The sequence below is a fragment of the Indicator indicator genome, chromosome 21 (assembly GCF_027791375.1).
Source record: "Indicator indicator isolate 239-I01 chromosome 21, UM_Iind_1.1, whole genome shotgun sequence".
Taxonomy (NCBI): domain Eukaryota; kingdom Metazoa; phylum Chordata; class Aves; order Piciformes; family Indicatoridae; genus Indicator; species Indicator indicator.
The window spans coordinates 16,732,449-16,759,008 of record NC_072030.1 but is presented as its reverse complement, the minus strand read 5'-3'; the positions used below and the strand labels follow the sequence as shown (position 1 = coordinate 16,759,008).

At 44.0% G+C, this 26,560-nt stretch overlaps 1 protein-coding gene across 4 annotated transcripts in view; it reads left to right on the top strand.

Moving 5' to 3' along the window:
* The window catches only part of NAV2 (neuron navigator 2), a 334,773-nt gene that overhangs the window by 231,144 nt on the left and 77,069 nt on the right, over positions 1 to 26,560 (top strand). For all 4 annotated transcript variants that reach the window (XM_054390533.1, XM_054390531.1, XM_054390532.1 and 1 more), the window contains 5 exons: positions 4,716 to 5,808; positions 7,553 to 7,665; positions 11,594 to 11,702; positions 13,936 to 14,325; positions 25,489 to 25,611. In XM_054390533.1, the coding sequence (XP_054246508.1) occupies positions 4,716 to 5,808; positions 7,553 to 7,665; positions 11,594 to 11,702; positions 13,936 to 14,325; positions 25,489 to 25,611 (1,828 nt within the window). The remainder of the gene's footprint in view (positions 1 to 4,715; positions 5,809 to 7,552; positions 7,666 to 11,593; positions 11,703 to 13,935; positions 14,326 to 25,488; positions 25,612 to 26,560) is intronic.

Here is a 26,560-nt window from a genome sequence, read left to right as displayed (position 1 = left end):
TAAAAAGCTTCTCTCTGTAGGATTCTTTATTTGTAGTGTTTTGAAGGAGTCTTCTAGTGGGTTGCTGGGAAGGTTCAGGACTCAGCATTACTCCTCTACATGCAAGATGACCAAACTGCCACAATGGTTTCTGCTATTCTGACACTCTCACGTCACAGAGCAGATCTGCTTTTGCTTCCTAAATTAGGATCTCATTGTGAATTTGCTTTTAACTGGGTTATCTAATCTATGGGCTATCTAATCTATGGACCAAAAGATATTTCTCTTCGTGAGAACTTCTTGTTTTTCCCGTAGCTGTGAAATAAAAAATGACAGCTTGTTCATTCTCAAATGAATAAAAAGTGCTAGTAAGTTCTCACCCCTCCTAAGGAGAAGTGACTATGCCTTTGTCTTGTCTTTCATGCTTGTAATGATCATTCCTGAAAGTTTTCAGTTGGAGCAAATCAAAGTCCACTTGCTTAGAGCGAACATGACAAGTGATGGGAAATTGCATATATTTTCCCCTGAGCTTATTCTAGTGTGAGCTCTCAAGGACTTCTCTGGAAGAATTCAATCATAAGCCTTCGGACCTTTTTTCCTGATTTCCTCACAAATGGGTACGTTTGCAGATGCAGTTAAGACTTTGCAGGAGCAGCTGAAATCAGATTTACCCATGCTAGACTGCAAATTGGCATTGGAACTAGACCACCAACATCTTTTTTAACAGGAGTGCTAGGAAGCAAATAGATTTCGGGCCAAGATTTAACTCTGAAAAGAGGAACACGATCATTATTTATTGTAGGCTGTAGCTTGGGTTTGAAAACATTTCTTTTATAGTCAGTTTCAGTTAATGCAGGTTGCTGAAGAAAGAAAATATCTCCCTCACAAAGGAACACATGGGAAATAATAAGCTTATTAATTGAATGCATGAAACCTGCTCTCCTTTTCATGAAAGAAGGGCCTATGCTATGCTGAATAAAACTTTCCCCTTTGCATGCTGATGTGTAATCCACGGATTGATGTTACTGCTTCATTAGGAAACCCAGCATTTGAATCTGCATGCTGGCAGCAGAACCCCTTTCCTTTACCGAGAGTGGTCTGTGTGGCAAAAGAGCCAGCAGACTTGTTTGTGAGAGAGAGCCTTCAAAAGGCTGAAGTTTCCTGAAGCTGAGGCCATTTTTTGTGAGTGTGTTTTTACTTTTCAGTTCTTGCATTCACCTTGCCTGGTGCAACCTAGCAAAAACCTGAGGAGTTTGAATTTCCAGTTTCACTCTGTTTGACTCCAGTATGAATCAAAATCCACTGTGCTCGTCCAAGAGAATATCTTCATTCCCAAAGTGTAGCTGCTTCAAAGGTGCATTTAAGAGTTTGTAAATATTTTTCATTGCTTTTGGATGTGTCACATCCAGCGCTCACAGAATTCACTTCCTGAAAGTGTTAGGGAGAGAGTCTGAAAATGACATTTCTGTCCCAATATATTAATTTGGTTTTTTGAATGTCACACTCCTAGTACTGTTGTCCTAATTGTGATTTCTCTGACACATCTCTCATTGAGGTGCAGCTCTGTAAGTGGAAGTGCTTGGTGTGCTCATCCTGTGCTACTGGCAATAGAAGCCAGAGTTAACTTCCAAACAGGAGGGTCTCTGTGGTGGGAGTTGGGGGCAAAGCAAAGGTTGTGTTTAAAAACAAACAAACTGTAAAAAAGTTTCATTTTGTTCACTGACCAAATTAAAAAGGTAATAATAATAATAATTAGAAATCTTGAATACATTTGAAGACAGGAGAAATGAAAAAGTTTTGGATTTTCTTGAGAAATTAATTTTGAGCAGCGCTTTTGGATTTGGTTATTTCGTTTGATCCAAGCAAAGCTTTTTCCTGACAAGTCCATGGCCTGAAGCACTTGCCTGGGCTGTTAGGATCAAGTTGATATCCCAAGTGAGCCAACACCTTCCATTCATTTCCCAGAAGATGTTGTGGAGCTGGTAGTAGCCCTTTTGATGTGGGTTGCCTCCTGTTTCAGCTCCCACAGCTGGTCTGCAGTGTGTTAACAGCTAGGTCAGTGTTTGAGATGGAGTCAGACTTTACAGCTGGGTGATGGACACAGCCTGATACTTGGGTAGCTCTTGTCTCAGGACTTGTGCCTTGGCCTGTGGGTCACAGCTCACACAAGGGCTCTGCGTAGGCTCCGAGGTCTGGTGAACGCAGGATGGCTTTGTTCATACCAAGATACACCTTGCCTGGATTTTCTCAAACAGTTGTTAAGAACCTGTTTGGGAAGACCACAGGTTTCTTATCCAAGTCCTGTTTGGTTGGCTGCATGCTGAAGCTGAGTGCCATCTCACCCCAAGCTGGGTTTGCATTGCTGTGTGTTGCACCGACTGGGTGTGCACCCAGCTCTTCTGCTTTGTAGCTGCATCTCTCACTGCTAACTCTGTCACCTTTGTATTGCCCCACTCCTGTTGATCCTTGCAACTCAGTTATTCTGAGGACATTAAGGGTTGCCTGTCCATGTTGATTAATACATGAGGTTCATCTTTGGACCCAGCTGAGGCACGTTTATGTATCATAGGCAGCTCTGGTGGGGTTTGGGCATGGGTGCACTTTGTGTCAAAATTCATTTGGCATGATTAGGCCAGAATTTAGTGTTGAAATGACTATGAACCTTTCCTTCCTGTAGAAGTATTCCAGGTTGAGATGGGAAATTATTATTTTTTTAGAAGACGCTATATAAATTAATTGTAAATGATGCACAGATGGGATTTTTGTGAAGCTTTCCTTACATTGCTGGTCATCTTCTATGGAAGGCAGGCTGAGACAAAAGCTTGCTTGTTCTGGGTTTACAAAGGCATCGTGCTGCAGTGTTCCAGTGGGAAGTAGATTTTCATGGGTAGGAGGACTTCAGGAAATAAAAACAATAACAAAGCAGCAGTGTATGGTAAGAGGCATGAAGGAAAAAGCAGTGGTGCACAGCTTGTGAAAGCAGAGGGATTAACATTTCCAGCAGTGTCTGAAGTAGTTGTGACCTTCCTCCCTCTGTGAGGGGGCTGTGATGGTGGGTCACAGCTTCTTCTGGCACTGAGGGTCACTGTGACTGCCAGCACTCACTTCTTTAGTCCTTCTTAACCCATCAGGTTGAACCTGGCAGGCTTGAGCAGAGCAACTAGAGGACCATTGCTGTTCAGGGTGTTTGGTGGCTTGGTTTTTACTTCTGTACTAGAGTAAAGCAGGAGCAATGCCCTGGAAGTCAGCAGATTGGCACTGGCTTTAGAACAAAAAAAAAAAAAAAAAAAAGAAGTACAATTCCTTTTGGTGGCTGTAATCCAGCTCTTGCTTCTCTCCAGCTCCATGTGGGTAGTTTGCCATAGCAAAAGGACTGGCAAAAGCAGCCAGTGTATTTCTTGTTGGCTAGTAACAGGGTTCTGGAAATCTCCTGACTTCAGTAATATTTTTTGAAGTCTCATTAATTCCTTGCTGCCCTGCTTTGTCCATACCCATGTGAAATGACCGAGTTGATCATTAAGGAGTTTCTAACACCCTGAGAAACCCGATTCCGCGCTCAGTCAGGGAGATGTATGCGCTGGAGATCTTCAGCAGATCTGGTTTGGATCAGAGGAGGGAGGTGAACAGAGCTGTATCTTCGCTGGGCAGCTGAAAGTGAAGTAAAACAGCCCCTGTGTGGTTGCAGCGGTTGGTGATTTACAGGGCTGAATTCAGAGGGCAGCTCCTGCTGCTGAGGACGCACGCTCTCAACCGCTGTTGATTTTTGAATTAAAAAAATGCAGCTCTGTACACAGTTTAGTCTCTTGCTAGAGGGCAGGGAAATATAGGTAAGAGCCGTTAATCCCCAGCAGGCTGCTGGGCAGGGGAACAGACACAGATGACAAAAGTTAATTGGAAACATGAGCGGTTTAACAGAAAACATATTTGTGATAATTGAGAGAGTAACGTCTCCAGAAAGGAAACTCTGCAAAGAGAAACTTCAGAGGAGAAGTGGCCATCGGTAGGTGAGTGTGATTTGTTTTTGTTTCTTTTTTTTTTTCCCCAAGCTCTCTTTAAGCTCTGCATTAATTTCTTAAAAAGAGCAAATAACATTAAAAAGAACTAAATAAAGTCAAGGTTTGCTTTCTCTGAGCAGGGGGCTGTACAGGCACTGGTTTCTCTTACAGCTAGATGTAATACTTAATTTGAGTTCATTGCATAAGAACACAATTGGGTTTGTTTTCTTCTAGCTTTTTGCATATGAAGGTCTTATACTCCCCCAATAACTTTGGTTTCAATTTTTTCCTTACTCCTGCATTTTTTTTGTATGTTTGAGGTTTTTCTAAGAATCGAACTTGGACAGCAAGTATTTTGCCAAAAGCAGAGGGAACCCTTAGTTAGAAAATAGTGCTGTGTTTTTGCTAATGGAAAAGTATTATGAGCTTAATAAGGGAGAAGACATTGCAAAACACATTTTGGTTTGAATTGGAGGAGCTTCTCTTTTTATTTATTCCTTTCTCTTGAAACAGCAACTAAATGTACATTACATGGTAGGAGCTCATTGCTGCTCTACTGTGTAGGAAAAGAAAACTGCTACTGATGTTGAAAATACTAATAGGTATCTATCTTTTTCTTTATTAATGTAAAGTTCCTAATGTTTCATTACAAGAAGAATCCCAAACCCATCTATAGCATCAGGTACTATTGTATTGAATTTTGGGGTTGTTTTTTTTGTGTTTTGTTGTTTTTCTTCCCAGAGCCTGCAGACAGTCCAGCCTCCCAGCCCACAGGAATGAATGAAAATGTCTCATCCTCAGTTCAAAGCTGCAGCAGTACTGTTGGTTGCAATAACTCCTCAGCCATCCCTCAGCCCAGCTCTGCTATTAAACCTTGGCGCAGCAAGTCCCTTAGTGCTAAGCACACAGCGACGTCTTCCATGCTGTCTGTAAAGCAGCCCCCGTCAGAGCCTCCAAAGCCACCCTTGGAAATCACCAAAACAACACCCAACAGTCAAAAATCCATGCTGGAAAAATTAAAACTTTTCAACAGCAAAGGAGGTTCCAAAGCAGGAGGGACAGCACTTGAGGGGCCGGGGTCTCGGGACAACAGTTGTGAAAAGCTAGAGGCGCTTCTCAGCTTTGAGGAAAGTGAAGAAATGGATGCCACCAGCCAGAATGTGAACAATCCAGGATCCATGTCCAGCAGCCCCAAAATTGCACTCAAGGGAATTGCACAAAGGACTTTCAGCCGGGCGCTAACTAATAAGAAAAGTTCTCCAAAGGGTAATGAGAAGGATAAAGAGAAACAGAAAGAAAAGGATAAAAGTAAAGATGTTACGAAGAGAACATCCATCACTGAAAAGCTGGACCTCAAAGAGGAACCAAGAGAAGAACAGACAGCACTAGCAACAGCAGAGATGCCAAAAAAGTCCTCCAAGATCGCAAGCTTTATTCCTAAAGGAGGAAAGCTGAATAGTGCCAAGAAGGAGGCCTCTGCCCCTTCGCACAGTGGAATACCAAAACCAGGGATGAAAACCACCACAGGGAAATCCTCAAGTGCCCCCGTTCCTGCAAAGGAAGGCGAGAGAAGCCGCGGCGGGAAGGCTGGCTCAGGGCTCTCTCATCAGAAGTCCCAGCTGGACAGCAGGCATTCCAGCTCCTCGTCCAGCCTGGCCTCTTCAGAAGGAAAAGGTGCAGGAGGCCTCAACAGCAGCAGCAGCAGCCAAGCTGTCAATGGCCCTGCCGCCACGACACACACCACAGGGAGCAACACTGTGAGTGTTCAGCTACCTCATCCCCAGCAGCAATACAGCCACCCCAACACTGCCACCGTAGCTCCCTTCATGTACAGGTACGGTGAACCTCTCCAGTGGACTGTTCTGAACGTCACACTTAGATAGGAAGATTAATTTCGGACACTCTTTCAAGGGGGTGAGGCAGCAAGATGAGTGCCACACCATGTAGAAGTTTCTAGCTTTAAGAGAGTAGGCAGTTTATACATTTACACAAACTATAAGGCTCTGGGGAGACCTTAGAGTGATTTTCCAGTGCCTGATGGGGGCTACAAGAAATCCGGGAAGTGACTCTTTACAAGGGCTTGTTGCAATAGGATGAGAGGGAATGGATTAAAGCTTGAGGAGGGCAGATTTAGACTGGAGATGAGGAAGAAATTCTTGACAGGGAGGGTGGGTGAGACTGTACAACAGGTTGCCCAGGGAGGTCATGGATGAACACCTGGAGGTGATCAAGGCTGGGTTGGATGAGGCTTTGAGCAACCTGGGCTAGTGGAAGGTATCCCTGCCCATGGCAGGGGGGTTGGAACTGGATGATCTTTAAGGTCCCTTCCAACCCAAACCATTCTATGAATCTCTGTTGGTGAAGGCTACCAGGCTAAGATGTATAAGAAGGTGTGATAGATAAGAGTGTGAGTATAGTTGTATCTAACCCTACTAACAGTTCAGATGAGAATGCTAACACCTTCCTGACCAGGTACTGCTCTTACCTGGTTTTGTACTGTGTGGATTATGTTTGATTTATGCATCACAGCTTTGAAAGTCGTGCCAACACCAGTTTATGAACAAGATGCACTGATTCTGCTCAGTGTGGTTAACAGTAGTGGAGTGGCCTGGCCTTAATAATTTCTTTTTTTAAGCATTGCAGGAAAAAAGGGCCAAACTGCATGATCTTGCTGGCTTGAAAAAGAAAGGGAAAAAGTCAAATGGTATCAATTTCCAAGGCAAACACACAGTGATATTATAAATTTATTAGCCAGACATGTTTTGAATCTGCAAAATGCACTTGTTAATGCCTTGCAGTAGCAGGCTCAAGGTTTTTTTTTTTTCTGCTCTCAGTTAAGGCAACTTTAATTTAAACTTTCTAGCTGCCTGTGGACTTACTTTCTGTTTGGGTGTTTTTAAGGTAAAAGGAGAGATTGTTCTGTGTTTCAACCAAAATTAAGAATATTGCAATAGTAATTCCCTGCTGTGTCTGCATTTTTGTACAGCACTTACCCTTTGGACAGGAGAAGTCCAGCTGCTTGTTGGTATGGCTCTACAAGCAAAACACAGTGGAACTAGGAAAATGAAATGGCTCTTATGACATCACCTTTCACTAACTGACAGCCACAATGTCAGACAACAAGTCTGAGTCTGAAGTTGGTTTTACCCAGTCCTTTATTTTAAAGCACAAATGAGTGACATTGCTTGTTATTGAAGGGAAACTAGCAGGGGTGTAGCATGCCAGCACACACTACCTGCTTCGTAGTCATGAAAGATGGACTTTGTCAGAAAGGATCAGATTAGGCACAACAACTGATGTTATTGATAATTAAAATTTAACTGGAAATCCAGGTGTCTGAAGAGCTGTGAAGCTTATCTTTGACTATGAATTTTTTATTTTTCACAGCTGAGTGCTCGTGTCCATTTCTAGGACAGAATTCAACATGGGACTAATGAATTATGTAAAATCAGTCTGCTGGTCTGTTCTGGAGAGAGGGACAGAGTGGCTGTGATGGCAGGTGCAATTGTCTGGTTATTGTACTTGAGATACTTCTGATGGAGAGTGACTGCTCATCTCTGTTTTGTTTTGCCTTCCAGGTCGCAGACAGACAATGAAGGGAACGTAACAGCTGAGGCCAGCACGGGAGGGGTCAGCATGGAATCTGCTCTGTATGTGAAAACTGCACAGCCTGCTCTCGAAGACCTCTCAGGTATGTCTTGCAGTGTGACCTACTGACTGGGGTCTGATGAAATAAGGATGGGCTAAAGCCAATTTGAAGTGAGGAGCTCCCTCTTTAGGAAGGGATTTTGTTTGCTTTTATTCCTAATGCTTTAGTTCTTGCCAGTTATCGTGTTTCTTTGAGCTCTTCCGCAATGGAAAGTGGGTGTCAGTTATCTAAAACACTAGGTGCTCAAGTTCTGCACAATGGTGTGTGTGTGTATGTGTCCCCAAATCCTTAAAAATCAATAGGAATTCTGGCTGCTTCATCTTGCTCTAGGAGTTGTGCAGCACCTTTTAGGGTTAAGCCATTGAAAAGATCCTAAGTATTCCTAACCATTTGATAGCTATTTTTCACTTTTTAAAACATTGGTTCAGAAGAGATTAAGTGAATTTGCTTAATGCTTTGTTTTGTGTATAGATTTGGAGGAATCTCAGCGTTCACTCACACGAATCTGATCATGTTGAGAAGTGGTGTTTACAATGATAGGAGTCTAAAACCCAGCTACACTTTGTCTGGTGTACAGAAGCTGCAACTGATTGTTGCTAGAGTACTGGCAATCTCCATTAGAAAGTGCTTCTTATGTTTATGTAGAATTGCTGCTTCTGTAAGAAGGATATGATGGTTAACAGTAATTTTGATCTATAGCAAAGCAATTTTTTAGCAACTATGTTCTACTAAAATGTGGTTTTAATGTCACAGTCATCCCCTATTCCAGTTTTGGCAACGTCTATGACTTTATTTGCTGCCTGCTGTTGCTGTATATCTCATGAGCAGAATATCTCAGGTTTTTTCATCTCCTTTAGTCTTGATGTCTTCCAGTTTGATGTGAATCTTGGAAGTGATTGTCCTACTTGGAAAAAATAACCTGGCTAGAAGTTTCATTACTGGATTCATTTCATAGTGTGTTACACATTGTGTCACTGCTGCCTTCACACTTGTGTGCATGGATGCTGATAGCAAAGGGCAGAGGCACTGGTGAGGAGAAGGGCTGCAGGAATGCATAGATGAGTATGTATGGTTTATATTTAGCTGGATTAAATATTTAGAAGGGAAATAAATGGCACAAGGGATAAAGTCCTTGGGAACATCTTGGGGTTCACGTTTGAACATGAGGGACAGTTCAAAGTAAGAAACTGCTGCTTCAGCTTTTTTCAGGGTTACCTCTAAATCATCATATTGCCTAGCCTAGATGTATTTCAGCCTGTAAACTGAGAAGTGTTTATAGATCACAAAAGGTCTTTAGTCTTTGATGACAGATGTTATGTAAACACAAACTATTCAAGTAGAATACGTAAGTTTGGGGATCCAAAAATGGAAGGCAGCTGACAGCCTCAAACAATGGAGATGCAAAACCCAGCTGTGTGCAGCCAAGACCCCACAGCCAACAGCAGTCCATAAAGGGTCTGTGGGGAAAAGGAGCAAGCAAAACACATGATCCCTCAACCCAAATGCATTAGAAGAAATTAGGGACAGATGAAATCTGCCCCTATATAGCAGCTATTGAGGCTTTTCATTTAAAAGCAGAGAGAAACCAAAAGGTAGGGAAAACTGGAGGCTGAATGGTTTAATGATGCTGCCTGTTCATGAAGATCTAAGTGATTTCATAATTAAGTTCTAGTGGCACCATCCAATGTCTGTCTTTTAAGTGTGCTTCTAATTTAAGCAACTGGATGCCATTTAAGTGAAAATTTTATACCAGTTGAGGCATAACAGTGATCTCAACGGAAACTGCCTTAGTTCCTCTCATGTATATTCTCTCAAGAAGTTATCTACTACTTGCTTTCATATCTATGAGAGAAATGATCTGTAGAAGAGCACCATGACCTTTGTTAGGCTAGAAGTCTATCAATATTTTATATTCTTTACTGCAAAAATTTCCAGATCCATGAGTGTAGAGAAATGTTTTCTGTCCCAGAGACCCACTGGCTGAAGGAGTGGGTCTCATGAAGGGGCTCTTTCCAGTCCAGTGGGATCCTAATTGTTTTGACCCTTTGGCCTAAGCGAATTGTATCTCGAGATTATTTCCAAGGGAGCAGATGCATGCCAAAGAAATGCCTAACATGGGCACTACCTAAGCCACTGCTGTGTGCCTCAGAATGGATAATGATGGTAGAAGTGTTAAAGTCTCTCTTCCCCTCCCTAGAGAGCTCCCCTCCCATAGTCAGGGCTCTAGCACATTGGTGAGTAGTTTGTGCTACTGAGGCTTTGGGACTTGGTTTTTCTGTGCCATCAACCTGGCATCATTCAGAAAGATAGGGTTTAAAGCAAAGGATGTGACAAGTTCCACTAACAGCTTATTTCTCTGGTCCTTAACACTTCTAGTTGGTGTAATACATAGCAACTAGCAATTGGATGGATGACCAATGCCTGGGCAGATTAAAAATGCATCACACGTGCAGAGAAAACAGATACCAAATTTGAAAAGTTTTAAACTTGGTGAAGTATTTTCTTCAGTCATGAGTTGCAAACCCTTTGGAATGAAATTGTTTCTTTCTGTGCCCAACAGAAGCCTTGTGACAGTCTTTTGGAATTTTTCTCTTTCAGCTTATGAAAGAGTGTTGGCACTGCCAGGAATTCACTTCTCTTCAGTCTCTGAGAAGGTTTAACTATATAAAACTCAGCTGAGTTAGCAGCCAAAGCATTTCCTAATTGACTGTTGAGAGCAAGTAAAATGCATTATTGTGACACCCCACGTTGAATACTGCACCTAGTTCTGGTGTCCCCATCATAAGAAGGACACAGAGCTGTTGGAGCAGTCCAAAGGAGGGCCACAGGATTGATTCAAGGGCTGGAACACTTCTGCTATGAGGGTAGGCTGAGGGTGCTGGGGTTGTTCAGCCTGGAGAAGACACCAAGCTGGACCCTAGATCTGCCTTTTAATACCTGAAGGGATCCTAGAGGAAGGTTTCAGAGGGACTTTTCCTAAGGGTGTCTAGCAATAGGAGAAGGGGGAATGGTTTGAAGCTGAGGGAGATCTTAGGAATTCTTCAGTATGAGGGTGGTGAGACTGTGGATGCCTCCTCCCTTGGTGTGTTGAAGGCCAGGTTGGATGAGGCCTTGAGCAACCTCATCTAGTTGGGAGGCACCCCTGACCATGGTGGGGAGGTTGGTGTAGAGGATCTCTGAGATCCCTTCCAACCTAAGCCATTCTATGATTATGCTGAGGTGCTAATTAAATTATTAATAAAAATAAATTATGCTGAGGCTCTGGAAGTTTGTTTGTTTATTTTAAAATAGATGTAAACTCTACTGTCAAAATTAAATAGGAGGACATGAATGTGGTTTAGAACAGAGTATTTAAAGAACTAGATTTCTAAATGCCAGGGAAACTACAAGTCATCCTCCACCTCCGAGTCGTGTGGCACACTGAAGTCACAATAACTGTACTGTGATGTTGACAGGCAAGCTTTTGCTATTTTACCTGAACCATCACTCAGCATGGGGCACCCAGTCAGCCTCGTTCAGTGGAAAGCTGTTGGTGTAGAGTGAGATCTGTTTAAAATGGGGAAAAGAAGATCTGGTGAAAATACAGCGCTGGCGACATCGGCTGTGTCGGGTTGCTGTTAATTGTGTCAATATGTGAGATGGAAAGGGTGGTATTGATGGAGTATATCTTCTAATGAGGTTGAAAGTTAACCAGAATTTAAATTGGGTCATCTGGGGAAACGACAATACAGAAACATCTGGTGCAAAGGCAGCCTGTGAAATAAAAGTGAACAGCACTGAGCTCATTTTCAGCCCGGCTGTGGCAGCGGCAGGTACCTGCCGTAGGGGAAGGATATCTCCATTGGAATCAAGAGTGTTGAATAACCGAAAGTCAGGGGAAAAAAAAACGTGTCAGACTGAAGCAGAGGTAACATCTCAGCTGGATGCTGCTTCTTGCCTTCTGCTTTCTCATGGTTTATTTTCCCCATAGGAGAGGATCCAGAAACTCGGCGGTTGCGAACTGTGAAGAACATTGCTGATCTTCGGCAGAACTTGGAGGAAACTATGTCCAGTTTGCGGGGAACCCAGGTCACTCACAGGTAACTGCATGGCTTGGTTTGTAAGAGATGGAAAGCATCTTCCTTTACATCTCTTACATCTGCCTAGGTTGCATCCTAGACAAGTAATGAACACTGACAGTGGAAAATGCTGGTCTTGTACTTTTCATCTTTAAAGCACAGATTCAGGATAATATTTGGTGTTTACTGAGATGCATGATGAGTAATTGGTGGTGGCAGGTTGTATATAGAATAATCAGTGCTTGTTAAATGTCTGAGGTGATGTTTGGGTGTAGGTTTCAAAAGTTTTTTCATCTTACTCTTCAGTAACTTCAACCCCTCTCCCCCCGTGTGTAAAATTTTGTTTAAAGAAGCAGGTGAACTGTGCTTGACCCACCTTATCAAGTGCATAACTTGAATTCCTGACCAATCTTTGGACAAACAAGTTTTTCTAATGCTGTTAGTCATCCACATCTACAACTGCTTCTCCTTTGCAAAGCAGCAGCGTTTGGACATCTTCAGCAATATTTAAGATATGCTCTAAATAAACAAAGGCTGTTGCTGCATTTAAACATTCTGTGACTCAGATCTTTTCAGCGTTGAACTGGAGGCTGGGAAGAATAAACTGTTTGGCCCCTAATGAGGCCAGGGTCCTACTTACAGCTCAGTGCGTTGTGGGCTCCAGCCCTGAATGAGTTCACTGGGGGAACACTTTGTGTTTTGGCTTTGTATGTAAAACCGAGGCAGAGCTTGCCAAGGTGAGCTCCCAATGCTGTTTGTCTTTTCACATGTCAATGGGACAGCTCATTATGATTTAATTACTATAGCCAGAGGATGCATAGGTGTTTGCAGTGCATATTGCAAATAATACAATGCTGCTTATTTTTAACAGACATTCACAATTAAAAAAAAAAACACCAAAGTGTCACTGTTAGTCAAGCAGGGGAGAGAATAAGAGGAGTTCATGTGGGTAAGAGAAGTTGCAGCTGTGGATTAGCTGCAAATAAATGAGCTGCAAGTAAGCTGCCAGTGTTCAGGGTGTAGTGTTGCAATCTGGGCACATCTCCTGACATCTCAAGGTGTAGCAGACTAATGCTGAAAAAGATTTCTGATGCTAAAGTCGTGCCCAAGATAAGTGGTCACAATGTTTTCAGACCATTTGAAGACCATGGACAGCATGGATGTTGGAAGGGATGCAACACATTCATTCAGTCAGACATGCAGAATGGAAGATTTCATATAGCTGATGCATATCCAAAACTGCACTTGCAGGCTGTGACCTAAAATGCTTTTGTAATCAGAGCTCTGTATAATTGTTGTCAATATTTTAAATGCATTCAGTTCTTGAACATATAAAATATATCTTGAAAAATGAAGTTTGGGTGGCCTGTCTTATGAGTTTTTTTACATTTAATCCTTTCCTCAGTGTAGAAATAGCTAACATCTTGGGTGCTGGACATGTCTCCAGAGTATTAGTATCATAAAAATATTACTTCAGTTGGTTTTCCTTTAGTCAGCTTAATATCCCATTGCTTTGCTTACAGTGGCAAAAACATGGGATTATGGAGATGAAATAGTTATGCTTTGATACTGTGGACAATCCATTAAAAAGCTCCTGCTTAAGTCTTCTCACAAATGTGTTGAACACTTGGTGGCCCGAGTGCAGGAGTTTCATTATTTAGGAAGGCTGTTGGAGGAATGAACCTAACTCAAGGTGTTGTAGGAGGTACCATGGAATCACAGAATTGTCAGGATTGGACATCTAGTTCCAACCACCCTGCTATGGGCAAGGACATTTTCCACTAGATCAGGTTGCCCAGAGCCACATCCAACCCGGCCTTAAAAATTTCCAGGGATGGTGCTGCCACCACCTCTTTGGGCAACCTGTTCCAGTGTCTTACCACCCTCATGGTGAAGAACTTCTTCCTAAGGTTTAATCTAAATCTCCCCTTCTCTAGCTTGGATCCATTCCCCCTGGTCCTATCACTCCCTGACACCCTAAAAAGTCCCTCCCCAGCTTTCTTGTAGCCCTCTTCAGATACTGGAATACCACAAGAAGGTCTTCTGGGAGCCTTCTCTTCTCCAAACTGAACAACCCCAACTCTCTCAGCCTGTCCTCATGGGAGAGGTACTCCAACCCAGGCAGACTCTGTGAATGCTCTTACTTACAATCTGCAGCACGGTGTTGAGGGAGTAGGGTTCTTGCACTCCCCTGTAACCTCAGAGTAGTCCACGCAGCAGACCTCATTTAACCCGAGGCATTTCTTCTTTCCAGCACGCTGGAAACCACGTTTGACACCAACATCACGACGGAGATCAGCGGCCGCAGCATCCTCAGCCTGACGGGCAGACCCACCCCCTTGTCCTGGAGACTGGGCCAGTCCAGCCCTCGCCTGCAGGCGGGCGACGCTCCCTCGCTGGGCAACGGCTACCCGCCGCGGGGCAATGCCAGCCGCTTCATGGGCAGCGAGCCCGGGCGCTACCTCTACGCCGCGCCCCTGCGCAGGCAGCTGGCCTCACGTGGCACCAGCGTCTGCCACGTGGACATCTCGGACAAGGGCGGCGACGAGATCGACCTGGAGGGCATCACCATGGACGCCACCGGCTACATGAGCGATGGGGATGTGCTGGGCAAGAACATCCGAGCTGATGACATCACGAGCGGGTAAGTGCCTCTGCTTGTCTTCCTCCATACAGAATCACAGAATCAAGCAGCTTGGAAGAGACCTCCAAGATATCAAGTCCAACCCATCACCCAATCCTAACTTGAGGCTCTGGCCAGCCTGCTCTAGTGTGAGGTGTCCCTGCCCATGGCAAGGGAGTTGGAACTAGATGATCCTTGTGGTCCCTTCCAACCCTGACTGATTCTATGATTCTATGATCCTATAATCAGCTAGACCATGGCACTCAGTGCCTCATCCTGTCTCTTCTTAAACATCTCCAGGGGCGTCGACCCCACCACCTCCCTGGGCTCCATACCATGTGGAAGCACAGAATGGTAGGGGTTGAAAAGGTCCTCCAGAGATCATCTAGTCCAAATCCTCTGCCAAAGTAGGGTCACTGTGGGCAGGTCACACAGAAACATGTCCAGACAGGTCTTGAAAGTGTGCAGAGGAGACTCCACAATCTCTCTGAGCAGTCTGCTGCCAGTGCTCTGGCACCCTCACAATGAAAGTTTTCCCTTCTGTTCCTGTGGAACCTTCTCTGCTCCAGCTTGCACCCATTGTCCCTTGTCCTATCATTGCACACCCCTGAGCACAGCCTGGCTCCATCCTCCCAACACTGTCCTGCACATCTTTATCAATAGGAATGAGGGCACCCCTCAGGCTCCTCTGCTCCAGGCTAAAGAGCCCCAGCTCCTTCCTGTCCTCACAAAGATGTTCCACTCCCTTCAACATTTCTGTGGCTCTGCACTGGACTCCTTCAAGCAGTTCCCTGAGGTCCTTCTTGAACTGAGGAGCCCAGAACTGGACACAGTATTCCAGATATGGCCTCACCAGGGTAGAGTAGAGGGGTAGGAGAACCTAGTGTTCACAGACTCAGAGATTGCATCAGGTTGGAAGGGACCCTTCAGTGTTGGGGTGGAACTTGCTGGGTTCCAATCTGTGTCACGTTTATACTTCACCAGATTCTTCCATTTTTATTTCTGTGCTGCATTTGATGGGATTTTGATGATGCTGTATTCCCATGATTATTTGGAGAAAGAAACAAACACCCCAGAGATATCCTACCAGTTTGGAGGGACAGCTCATTAATGTGGCTGATTGGGACAATCCCACAGTCCGTGGGATTTAAGTGCTTGTTAAGGAGGTTCTTGTGCATGTGAGCATACTCTTGCACATCATTAAATGTTTTTCCCCAGTCAGGGTTCATTGTGGTCGTCAAAGCCATGCTGCAACATTCCTTTGTGCCCACAAGATGGAGAGGGTGAGGCATTTGCTGTACTTCTGCTGAACCCTTTTGCTGTCTGAACTTTCAGGGGACAGTTCACTGGAAGGCAATTTATACCTCTCTGTAGGGCAAAATAGTTGTGCCTGCAAAACAAACTCTGAGGAACGAGTTAGTGTGCACAAATATGAACTGATAGGCAATGTTATACAAAGTTTTACATCAACATTTTACCTCTGCCTTGACTGCAAGAAGCATTTCTTCTCTGCTGCAAAGGCAGTACTCAATTCAATGTGTGTCCATTTTCAATTTCTTCCAGTCATTTTTCCTTAGCTCAATTACACCAGCATTAGATTGAGGTTAAAACTGATTTTTATTTTTTTATTTTTTTTGTGTGTGTGGCAGCTTTATGCCTATCTGGCCATCTTACATTTTTGGGAGCTTTTTTTGTAATTTTTTTTTTTTTTGGGAAGTGTCACTTCTTGCAGCCTTGGCTTGTTTGGACCACTTAGTGTGCTCTTACCGAAACAGAACTCTAGAATCCAGCTGCTGCTTTCTCTCTGACTCAGCCAGTTAAGTTACACAACCTGGAAACCTCCATTCATTCTGTTCATTGTGAATAGTTGGATGTTTTCACACTGTCCCTTTTGAAAAGTCAGACACTTTATTTTTTATTCCTCCATAGGGAAGTGTATGGTGAAGAAGGTGAAGCAAAAAACAGTATCAAATTCTCTTTCCAATAAAGCCCCAGTAGTTCCTGCTGCATTAAGAACACATCCCATCACTAAAGCTTTCCTTGTGCTTTCCTCAAATAAATCAACTTGCACCTGAGTTTTGCAGCGTTTATTGTAGTAACAGTTATTGCTTTTATTCAAACTCATGGCTGTAATTTTGGTCTGGAAGTGAGGAAAGTAAATTCTGAGCAGCGCCATGGTCTCTGTAAAACACCTAGAGAACCACCTGAGAAGTGCCCCTGGCAGAGCTCTGTTGGTTCAGGCTTCTACTGCTCATATTCTAGAAGAGTCCCAGTCTTTGCAGATCTTTGGTGTATAAAGTTCAGATTCCAGGTTGAGGCAAAGGAAAGAATAAGAAAGCCATTGAATGGTATTTCCAGAGAAACCTGTGCCTTCACTCATCTCTGCATCATTTCCTTGTCTGGCTCTATCTGGGCAGATCCATTTAAAGGTCTTAGGACCAGAGTTATGTGTGCAAATGTCTTTTTCTTTTTCACATCTTTTGCCTTTAGCTACAAAAGCCTGTTTTGCTAAATAATGGGAGTTGGTTTATTGATGTATGTAGCATTGTTTCAGTCATTGACTGAGTTCCAAGGACAGAAGCTGTATCCAAGGTCAATCCAGCATCAGAAAGGTCCAGCTCCTTTTCAAAGCTGTGGGCAGAGTTTGGAGGCTGAATGGTTTGGAGGTCCTCTCGTTGCAGCATCCATGGGCATGTGGAGGGAGCAGGCCTGGAAGCAGCCCCACACTGTTGGGGTTACTTAGTTTGTGCAAAATAATTGTCTGGTGGTTGTCTGAAACATGAGTGTCACTTTGCAATAAGAACATTGCTAAGCCCAATATCAATGGAGAGAGAAAAAAAAATCAGGCTGTTACCTTTGGTGACTCTCACCAACACGTAGTAGTGCTGGATTGCCATCTCCAGGGTGAACAGATGCTTTGGTAGCCTGTTTCAGAAATTCTCTTCCCCAGGGTTGGTTTGTTCCTAATAATAATTGGGGTGGGGAAAAGAGAGAAAGGAAAAAAAAAAAAAAGGATAGCATTGTGTCCTTGTGGGAGAGGAATCAGAGAGGCTGCTTGTAACAAAAGCATCCGTGTGACTTGCTGCAGAGCAAATCTCTGGGATCAGGGCTAGGGCCAACAGGCCCAATATTTCCAGGAGCTGAGTTACAGTATGTGGAAAGCAGCACAAGAGGGCATTTATAGCATGAATAGCTCTTTATTAGCTGGTATGTGTTTCACTTTGTCATTTTTCAGAATTGCTACAATCCTGCAGTCTGAAAACCTTGGATCTGTGTTTTTGTTGGCAAAACTGATAGGGAAGAAAGCCAAAATATTTGTTACAGCCAAAATAAATCCAATAGCCAAGATAAACTCTTTTAGCCCTGTGATCCTGCTGCTTTCTCTGAAATGTACTGGGTCATGGGAAGTTTCATTTGGCCTCCTTTAATAAATCTGCTCAAGCAGAGCTCTGGCAGACACCAGGATTGCTTTCATAGGGTTAGAAAGAGCATCTTTTCCAAATGGGCAGCAAATATCTCTTAAATGAAGAAAGTCTCGAAGGGGTGAATCAAAGGTAAGGAGCTGTCTTATTGTGGGAGCTTAATGAATGACTGTGTAACAGGACTAGGATTTGTGTCCTTTGGTGGCTGGCTGAGCTCAAGGTTCAGAGCCTCATTGCAAAGTGGAACCACAAAGCCCAGAATTGTTTTGCCTATCCACCCAAAAGATTGTCCCAAGTGGGGACATGAACTCTCATGGCTTTTGGGGGCTTATTGGAAGGTTTTGTCCACTTCAGTCTCCCTCTGGCTTCTAACATATGCATTCCTACCTTTTTTTTTTTTTTTTTGTCCTTACCCTGTCCCCCCATTTCTCTCTAAGGAGATGCAGAGTTAATTTCCTTTGTATCTGTCCTTGAAACACAGCAACAGAGTTGCTAGTTAGAAAGGTGTTTTGAAAATTCTTTTAATTTAATTAATCCTCTGCCCTTCTTTTCCTTACCCTGGTGTGCATCTTTCTTTGCAGAATTAGCAGCAGGGCTATACCCATGAGTGCTGGTCACAGATTTTCTCAGGAAATGGCTTTGGGTCCACAAACAGAGCTTGTAAAACAATTTTTGCAGAAGTGTGGCTCTTCCAACAAAATCTAGAGCCGATGATTTGACAGCTCAGCCACCCTAGAGCTTGGGCTTGGAGGCAGAGTAGGTGTGAGCAGCCCTGTGCACGCACCACAGCTGTGCTGCATGCCAGGATGGGTTTTGGGCCATGCCCAGCTCAGTGCATTTCAGTGAGAAACGTTTCCTTGTGGCTGAGCTATATCATGGAATCAGTCCAACACCACCATGGACATTAAACCACGTCCCCAGGTTGCTTGAACACCTCCAGGGATGGTAACTCCACCACCTCCCTGGGCAGCCTCTTCCAATGCCTGACTGCTCTTGCAGTAAAGAATCTTTTCCTAATGTCCAACCTAAACCTCCCCTGGTGCAGCTTGATGCCATTTCTTCTTGTCCTGTCACTTGTTACTTGGGAGATGAGACCCATGTCCACTTGGCTCCAACCTCCTTTCAGAGAATCGTAGAGAGTAAGGAGGTCTCCCCTTCTCCTGACTAAACAATCCCAGTTCCTCAGCCATTCCTCACCAGCCCCGTTCTCCAGACCTTTCACCAGCTTCACTGCCCTTCTCTGGACCTGCTCCAGCACTTCAATATCCTTCCTGCCATGAGTGGCCCAAATCATGGTCTGAAAGAGAACCTGTTCACCCTGCACATGGATTCAATTCTGGTGATAGTTTCTTCCAACCTTTTTTATTTTTTTTGCTGTGGTGATTACCACTTTTTTTCCATATACTCCAAGTTACAATGGGTTAGTCATGTTACCGGACACTGCTCTTTGAAAGCTGTGATTTTAGTGATGGTATTTCATCTAAATACAGTGGATGGGTAAAACTGGGTTCCTTATATGGCTGTAATGTTTCAACATGACTAAGAATCATTAGGAGGTTTGTTTTATTTTTGTTCTCTGAGCAGAGTGTTTATTTGAATGGCCACTGTCTTGTTAGGACTGGCTTCTTCCATTTTGATCTTTACAACATTGCAGCATAGCAGCTATGCACAGTGAAGAGCTAATTAACACAAATAATGATGGGGTCAGGCAAGCAAAAACTCAACATTTTGAATTCTATTAAAAGGTATTAGGAAAGCTTGACTTCTGGCTTCTTAGTAAACTATGTTGAAACTTGTTCAAAACTGGTATTTGCATTTAAAGTCATATAAGAAGGAAAAGGAAAAAAATGATGGCAGTATTTAAATCAAAATAACATTCTTATTCCAAGATTTTTACAGGAGACATGGCTCAAATATTACATCAGCATTTTCAGTATTCTTCATGTTGTCTATTATGTAAAATATTCTTGACTCTTGTGCTCAGTGCAGGAATAGTTCTGGTGTCAGGTTCAGCAATAAAACAGTGTTTGATCAAGAGAGTTGGGGCTGTTCAGTCTGGAGAAGAGAAGGCTCCAAGGAGACCTTCTTGTGGCCTTCCAGTATCTGAAGGGGGCCTACAGGAAAGCTGGGGAGGGACTTTTTAGGGTGTCAGGAAGTGATAGGACTGGGGGCAATGGAGCAAAAATAGAAATGGGTAGATTCAGATTGGATGTGAGGAAGAAGTTCTTCCCCATGAGGGTGGTGAGACACTGGAGCAGGTTGCCCAGGGAGGTGGTGGAAGCCTCATCCCTGGAGGTTTCTAAGGCAAGGCTGGATGTGGCTCTGGGCAACCTGCTCTGGTGTGAGGTGTCCCTGCCCATGGCAGGGGGCTTGGAAGTGGATGATCCTTGAGGTGCCTTCCAATTTTATGATTCTGTATCTCAGGTAACTTAGGATTTGTCTTGCAGTGTAGAATTCAGTTTGGGAAGACACCATAGGCCTGGAAGTCTTCAAGATCAGTTGGAATCAAGCATTTCATTAGGTAAAAAGGGTGACATGAGGTGGTAGGTAGTGTTCGTCAGTAAATGCACACCCAGGTTCTGATGGGTTGTATTTTTTTCTTCCTTGTACATATTGCCCTATTGTCAATGAGTGCCAAAATACTGTTTAATAGCCACTGCCCCACTCTGGGCTTGTTGCTGTAATAAACATCTCAGCAGTGCTTGAACAGCTGCTTCAGTGCTATCAGGTTTCTATAATTTGAGCAAAAAGGCAGCTTCTAAAGGACAAAATGTGGTCCCAGTCTGCGGCTAGCCAGTAGAGGGAGATGCAGTCATACACTCTTGTTCTGTGTGGACCATCTGCATCAGAGGAGCAGGCAGGAAGGAGCTGCAAGTCGCTGTGGAGTAAGTCTTGCTGCTGCTGCCCCTGCTCAGAAGCTGTGGAGAGGCAGCACTCCCTCTTTGGTCACAGGCTGTTCCTCTCTCTGACCAAATTGAAGAGGGTGGTGCTAAATGGATTGCTTATTTGATAACTTATTGCTGTGACTTTCATTGAAATAGATTTTGAGAGAGGATTTAGACAGTTAATAACAACTGGCGAGCCTCCAATGAGCAGCCTCTGATCCTGGTGGATCTTCAGCTTGCACAAGGCAGGGTGGTATGACCATTGTCCTCTCTTAAGCAATGAGTTTCCATCCGTGTTTCTCGGGAGTCCAGGGTGATATTTGCACACCTGAAAGAACTGACTGCCTTGATAATTTCAAGTCTTGTCTAGTTCGTTTTGTCAGCTTCCCATCTCCCGTCCCCTCTCCCAGGATGGGTCATTCATTTTATGTTAGCAGATAACCAGGCTAAATTTCAGGAACCATTTGGGAATTGGAATATGTGATGCTGAGCAGGTCAGGGTAGGCTTGCTCAGTCTGTGGTGCATTGCTGCCTTACCTGTTGCTCCTTGTCTTCCCAGAACCCCTGTCCCTTGGCTGCCTGTATTCAAAACTGGAAAATTCATATTCCTGCATTAAGGAGTGAAGTGAATATATATGAAGTGTTAGAGTTGTCAGACAATAAAAGTAAGTGTGCTTGGCTGGCTGTGCAGATGGGTCAGTAGGGAGGGCAGACAGAAGTCAAGTGACTCAGACTGCTGGATTTTACTGATCTGTGGCATAACCCATTCCCATTTCCTCAGTGTGCCTTTCATGAAAGGGAAGTAAATAACTTCAGCATCAGAAATACCCTAAAAATATTGCTCTTGGAAGGACTTATGACGACATCCAACATTTCAGAGTCACAGGAAAGGTGTGTTTGGCTAAAGAAAACAGAAGTTTAAAGGTCCAGGCTGTCCAAGGCAAATTACTCTATGCCTGTAATACAGGGCAGGGAGCCACCTTCTTACAGCATAGAAACGTCACCCAGAAAGTGAGCTGTAAGTTCCAGTTGTGTGTTAGAAGGGCATAATGCTGCTCTTGTTGAACCTGAGTCTTTTCAGTGAGGGTGAGTGGTGAGACACTGAAACAGGTTGCCCGGGGAGGTTGTGAATGCCTCTCCTCTGGAGGTGTTCAAGGTCAGGTTAGATGAAGCCTTGAGAGACCTGATTCAGTGAGAGGTGTCCCTGCCTGTGGCAGGGGGATTGGAACTGGATGATCTTCAAGGTATCTTCCAACCTAAATGATTCTGTGATTCTATGAATATTGAAAGAAGTTTGGCTAATTTTGTTTCCCTGCTAATGAAAAATGGAACTATGGAGTATTTCCTGGTTTTATTCCTTCCTGGGTAAAACCTTATAACAAAAATAGACTTTCTCTGCATTCTCCTTTCTCATAAAGCCAAAACCTACAGCAGTTGCAATGTTGTATTCAGAAAGGTAAGACAGTGTTAAGTTGAAGAAGGAAAGGAGCAATAGATGGAAGCCTGTGGCACCACTAGCTTTTAATCTCCTCCATACTAATCAATGGAGTAGAGATTTTTTTCCCCCATTATTTTAATGTGCTTTTATTATAAATGTGTTTGTATCCACAAAATGTAGAAGCTAGTACCTGTCCTTCTTTCAACTCATTGTTATGTGCAGGACTTGAGGCATCAGTGGGTTTTGGCATCTTTTTGGATGCCACCTGGGAGCCGGTGTTGATCTGTTAGAAGGTAGAAGGGCTCTGCAGAGGGACCTTGCCAGGCTGGACAGATGGGCAGAGTCCAACAGGATGGCATTCAACAAGTCCAAGTGCTGGGTGCTGCACTTTGGCCACAACAACCCCATGCAGAGCTACAGGCTGGGGTCAGAGTGGCTGGAGAGCAGCCAGGTGGAAAGGGACCTGGGGGTGCTGGTTGACAGCAGCTGAACATGAGCCAGCAGTGTGCCCAGGTGGCCAAGAGAGCCAATGGCATCCTGGCCTGCATCAGGCATAGTGTGGCCAGCAGGAGCAGGGAGGTCATTGTGCCCCTGTACACAGCACTGGTTAGGCCACACCTTGAGTACTGTGTCCAGTTCTGGGCCCCTCAGTTTAGGAAAGATGTTGAATTGCTGGAGCATGTCCAGAGAAGGGCAACGAGGCTGGGGAGAGGCCTTGAGCACAAGCCCTATGAGGAGAGGGTGAGGGAGCTGGGACTGTTTAGCCTGGAGAAGAGGAGGCTCAGGGGAGACCTCATTGCTGTCTACAACTACCTGAAGGGAGGTTGTAGCCAGGAGGGGCTTGGGCTCTTCTCCCAGGCAACCAGCACCAGAACAAGAGGACACAGTCTCAAGCTGCGCCAGGGGAGGTTTAGGCTGGAGGTGAGAAGAAAGTTCTTCACAGAGAGAGTGGTTGGTCATTAAGAGGGGATTAGACGTGGCACTTGGTTTAGATAGTCATGAGGTTTAGGGTGACAGGTTGGACTTGATGATCTTTGAGGTCTCTTCCAGCCTTCTTGATTCTATGATTCTAAACATCCCTGGGTAGAGGATGTTACATGCAGTAAAAATAAGACATAAAACTTTCCATCTGTGATTACACAAGCCTGTTTCAAAATACAAAGGGCTATCTTCTGTTTTTCTAGCATCTAAGAAACTTGTCCAGTTGGTAGAGGAGGTAAAAAGACATTATCTAGGTCTGTGCTTAGAAAAACTCCCAATCTCATTGTCCAAGATGCCGAAGGCACCCAGCTTCCCTTGGCTTTTGTGAGGTTTTTTGAGTGCTTCAAACCACTGAAAGTCTGGCTGTTAGTGTTCAGTGGGATGCAGCATTGTTCTAATGCATCACCTTGATGAACTTCTGGGTAGAGAACGAAACCTGTTGGTGCTAGTGAAAAGGCTTTGCATTGGCTTCAGCACAGCTGACTCTGAGAGTTTCATTTCACATTTTCTGAGCAGTAAGTATGGAGAGCAATCTATTTCAGCTGAAGCTGGTGTATGTTAGCAAAGGACTAGTCACATGCCAGAGATCTAACAGCAGAGCCAAAAGCTGCATTTTCCAGCTCACACAGAAGGATTTCAAGTGCAGACAAGTATCTGCAGTAAACCAAATTCACCTATGTACATGAGATGATTTTGCAAAGTGCTGTTTGCATGCTTGTGCAACAGTATGGTCTTCAGCTCCACTTTTCTCTCTCCCTTCATTTTAGTAGCTCAAGGAAAAAAAAAAATCTTCTTCCATGATAAAATATTTATAAACTATGTCGAGCACAAGCTAGAATGCCAGACCTAAGGCGAGTTACAGTGCAACTGCTCCTCATGCTTTTTACAGGCTTTGTTTATGAGTTGGAGAGTCCTGTCCCCACAGATTTGCTGAACACAGAATGCTCTCATGTCTGACTTAGCTGGCTTAGCAACCTCTTTGTTGGAGTCCCCAGAGAGACTGCTTGGTTGTTTCTGGGAAGACCCCATACAGATTTATACATTGAACTGGAACGACAACCAGCAGATTGTGCAAGGCTTCTTGACTCCTTGCCACCCCTATTCTATGAAATAGTCATCAAATTTGATTTGGGTAAAACAAAGCACATCTGCTGCAGTAGCACCTCACCAGCAGAGGCATTGCTGGCTGCAGCCAGGAGCATCTCTCTGTCCTTGCTGTGCGTGAGGATGCCTGGTGGTTAGGGAAGAGCCCTCTGCCTTTTTAAGCAAGAGGAAGGTGTCCTATGAACCTGGAGATTATTCTGTGGGCTGCTGTTGATTTGCTAAGAGTGGCTAGAGGATGAAGAGGATCTTCCTGACTCAGTGAGGTATGTTACATGCCCCATGGTGTGCCAGAGATGGGGCCATATTGCTGCAGGTGTTGGAGGTATTTTATGTTCAGGTGTGTGAAAGCCTTCAGGGTGTGCTTAGGGGGCTGTCAGTGCTGCTCATGGGGCACCTGTGCTGGTGGACTGGTGGTGGTAGCTCAGAGCTTCCTCCATGGCAGTGTAGTCAGAAATACTTTAAGAACTGAAGCTAAACCAAGAGAAAATGTCTCCTGCTTTAATTTGACACTTGAAACTTGTTTGCCTGCTACTGTTGTGAAACAAAAAAATGTTTTAAAACATTACTGACACGTTGATGTAGGGCAGCTCATTGGGAAGCTATTTGAGAAGAGAAAACTGGAGTAACTTCTTCACTTCAGTATTAATATATTGAGAAGCTAAACCAAAGTGCTGGGTAGTTGTACAACCTTTAAAACTGTCTTCTCTTGGTTGCCATCACATCCATATGATGGCTTTTACTGTCTGCATTGACACAGACGTCAGCAAAGATGTTGGAGGCTACAACCTGCATTACTGTGAGGAATTTTCCTTGGTGATCAACACCATCTCTTTATCCTTGTCCACTCTGCTTTGTTTGTGGAGCATTGACACAATCTAGGGTGAATTCAGTGAGTGTTGCTGTTAACTTGTAAGAGGACTGACCTTTCCCTCATGTTCAGAGGTTCCTTCCAACCCCTGCCATCCTGTGATCTGTGTAAGTTTAGCCCACGTAAAGTACTTCAGGGTGGTATAAACCATGCATTGTTTTGGGACAGGAAGGCTTCATTAATGATAGCATCCCAAATATTAAATTACTTCCATCTAGGTCACCTTAATGACAGTTAAATATTCTTCCTTTGTCATCTTTAAGTTGAAATTCATTTCTTATTGATGAGAGTGAGTGCAAGATGTAATGGAGAACCACAAGAGGCAAAAAACTCTCTCTGATCTAATCAAGAACGAAGTTTTTCTTGCTTCCTGTTCCAAGTGATGCTCTTGATTTAAAAGTGGGGAAGTTGCACTATGCAGCTAAGAGCATGGAGGACCTTCAGGGCCATCTAAAAGCCATGTTCTGTTGTTGTGCTGTTTTCAAGGTACATGACAGACGGCGGGCTGGGTCTCTACACTCGGAGGCTGACGCGGCTGCCTGACGGCATGGCTGCCGTGAGGGAGACCATGCAGCGCAACACCTCCCTGGGACTTGGAGATGCTGACAGGTAAGGGCTCAACCAGCAAATGCTCCCCTGTAATAGCACATCTGTTTCATGCTGTATCTAATGCATATTGCATCTCTAAGACGAAGTAGCTTGGGGATTATATGTTGGATATAAGCTTCTCCGGGTTGTTTTCTGTTCACGGAGGTGTCCATAAATGCTGATTTTTGTCTTCTCTTGGCTTTTTGTGGGCAGGATGCAACACAAGAAAATGTAGAACTTCCATTTATTACTGTTGGAAATGAAAAAAGACCTAATTCTCATCTCATTTCCACTGATTCTTCCAAGTCCAGTGATTCAGTGTTAATACTCAAGGCCAGAGATCAAGAATAAGGGGACTAAAAGTCCATGTTGTGGGAGTGTGATCACAAAGGAAGTCAGGGGGATAGAACACAGGTCTCATTACTGACTGTTAGAGTTGAGGTAAATGGGTTAAATACTTTTGCTTTTAATGGCATCAGTCTAAAGCTGTTTCTTTCCCTTCCAAACCCAGAGCTTGATGAGTGTTACTGTTGATGTAGTAAGTGAAGTGTATCCTTTTTCCTCTGTGAGGGGCCCCTAAGTATAAAACATGGATTATGTATTACAGGTTTGAACACATTTCTGAACTAAAGGGTTTTTTCTTTTTGTTTTGTTATTGGTAAGTCTTTCCTGGGACATAATGCAGCTGACTAAGGTTGATATGACTGATACTTTCTTCTTAGTGACAGATGGATTGCTAAGGAAATAGAGGTCATGGAGAATCAAGCCTTGTTTTCAAAGAAAGCTGCAGTAAATCTGCTTTGCTTTTCTCCTGATACTAGTGAAGAGCAGGATGGTTAAGTCTAAACAAAAGAACTAAAACCTCCCAGAGAATCTCAGCTTCATTTCAATTACTAAGTCAGCATATGCTTGCCAGTTGTGAACCATGCCTGGATTTTTCAGGAGCTCAGATCCCTTTCTAAAATTTGCA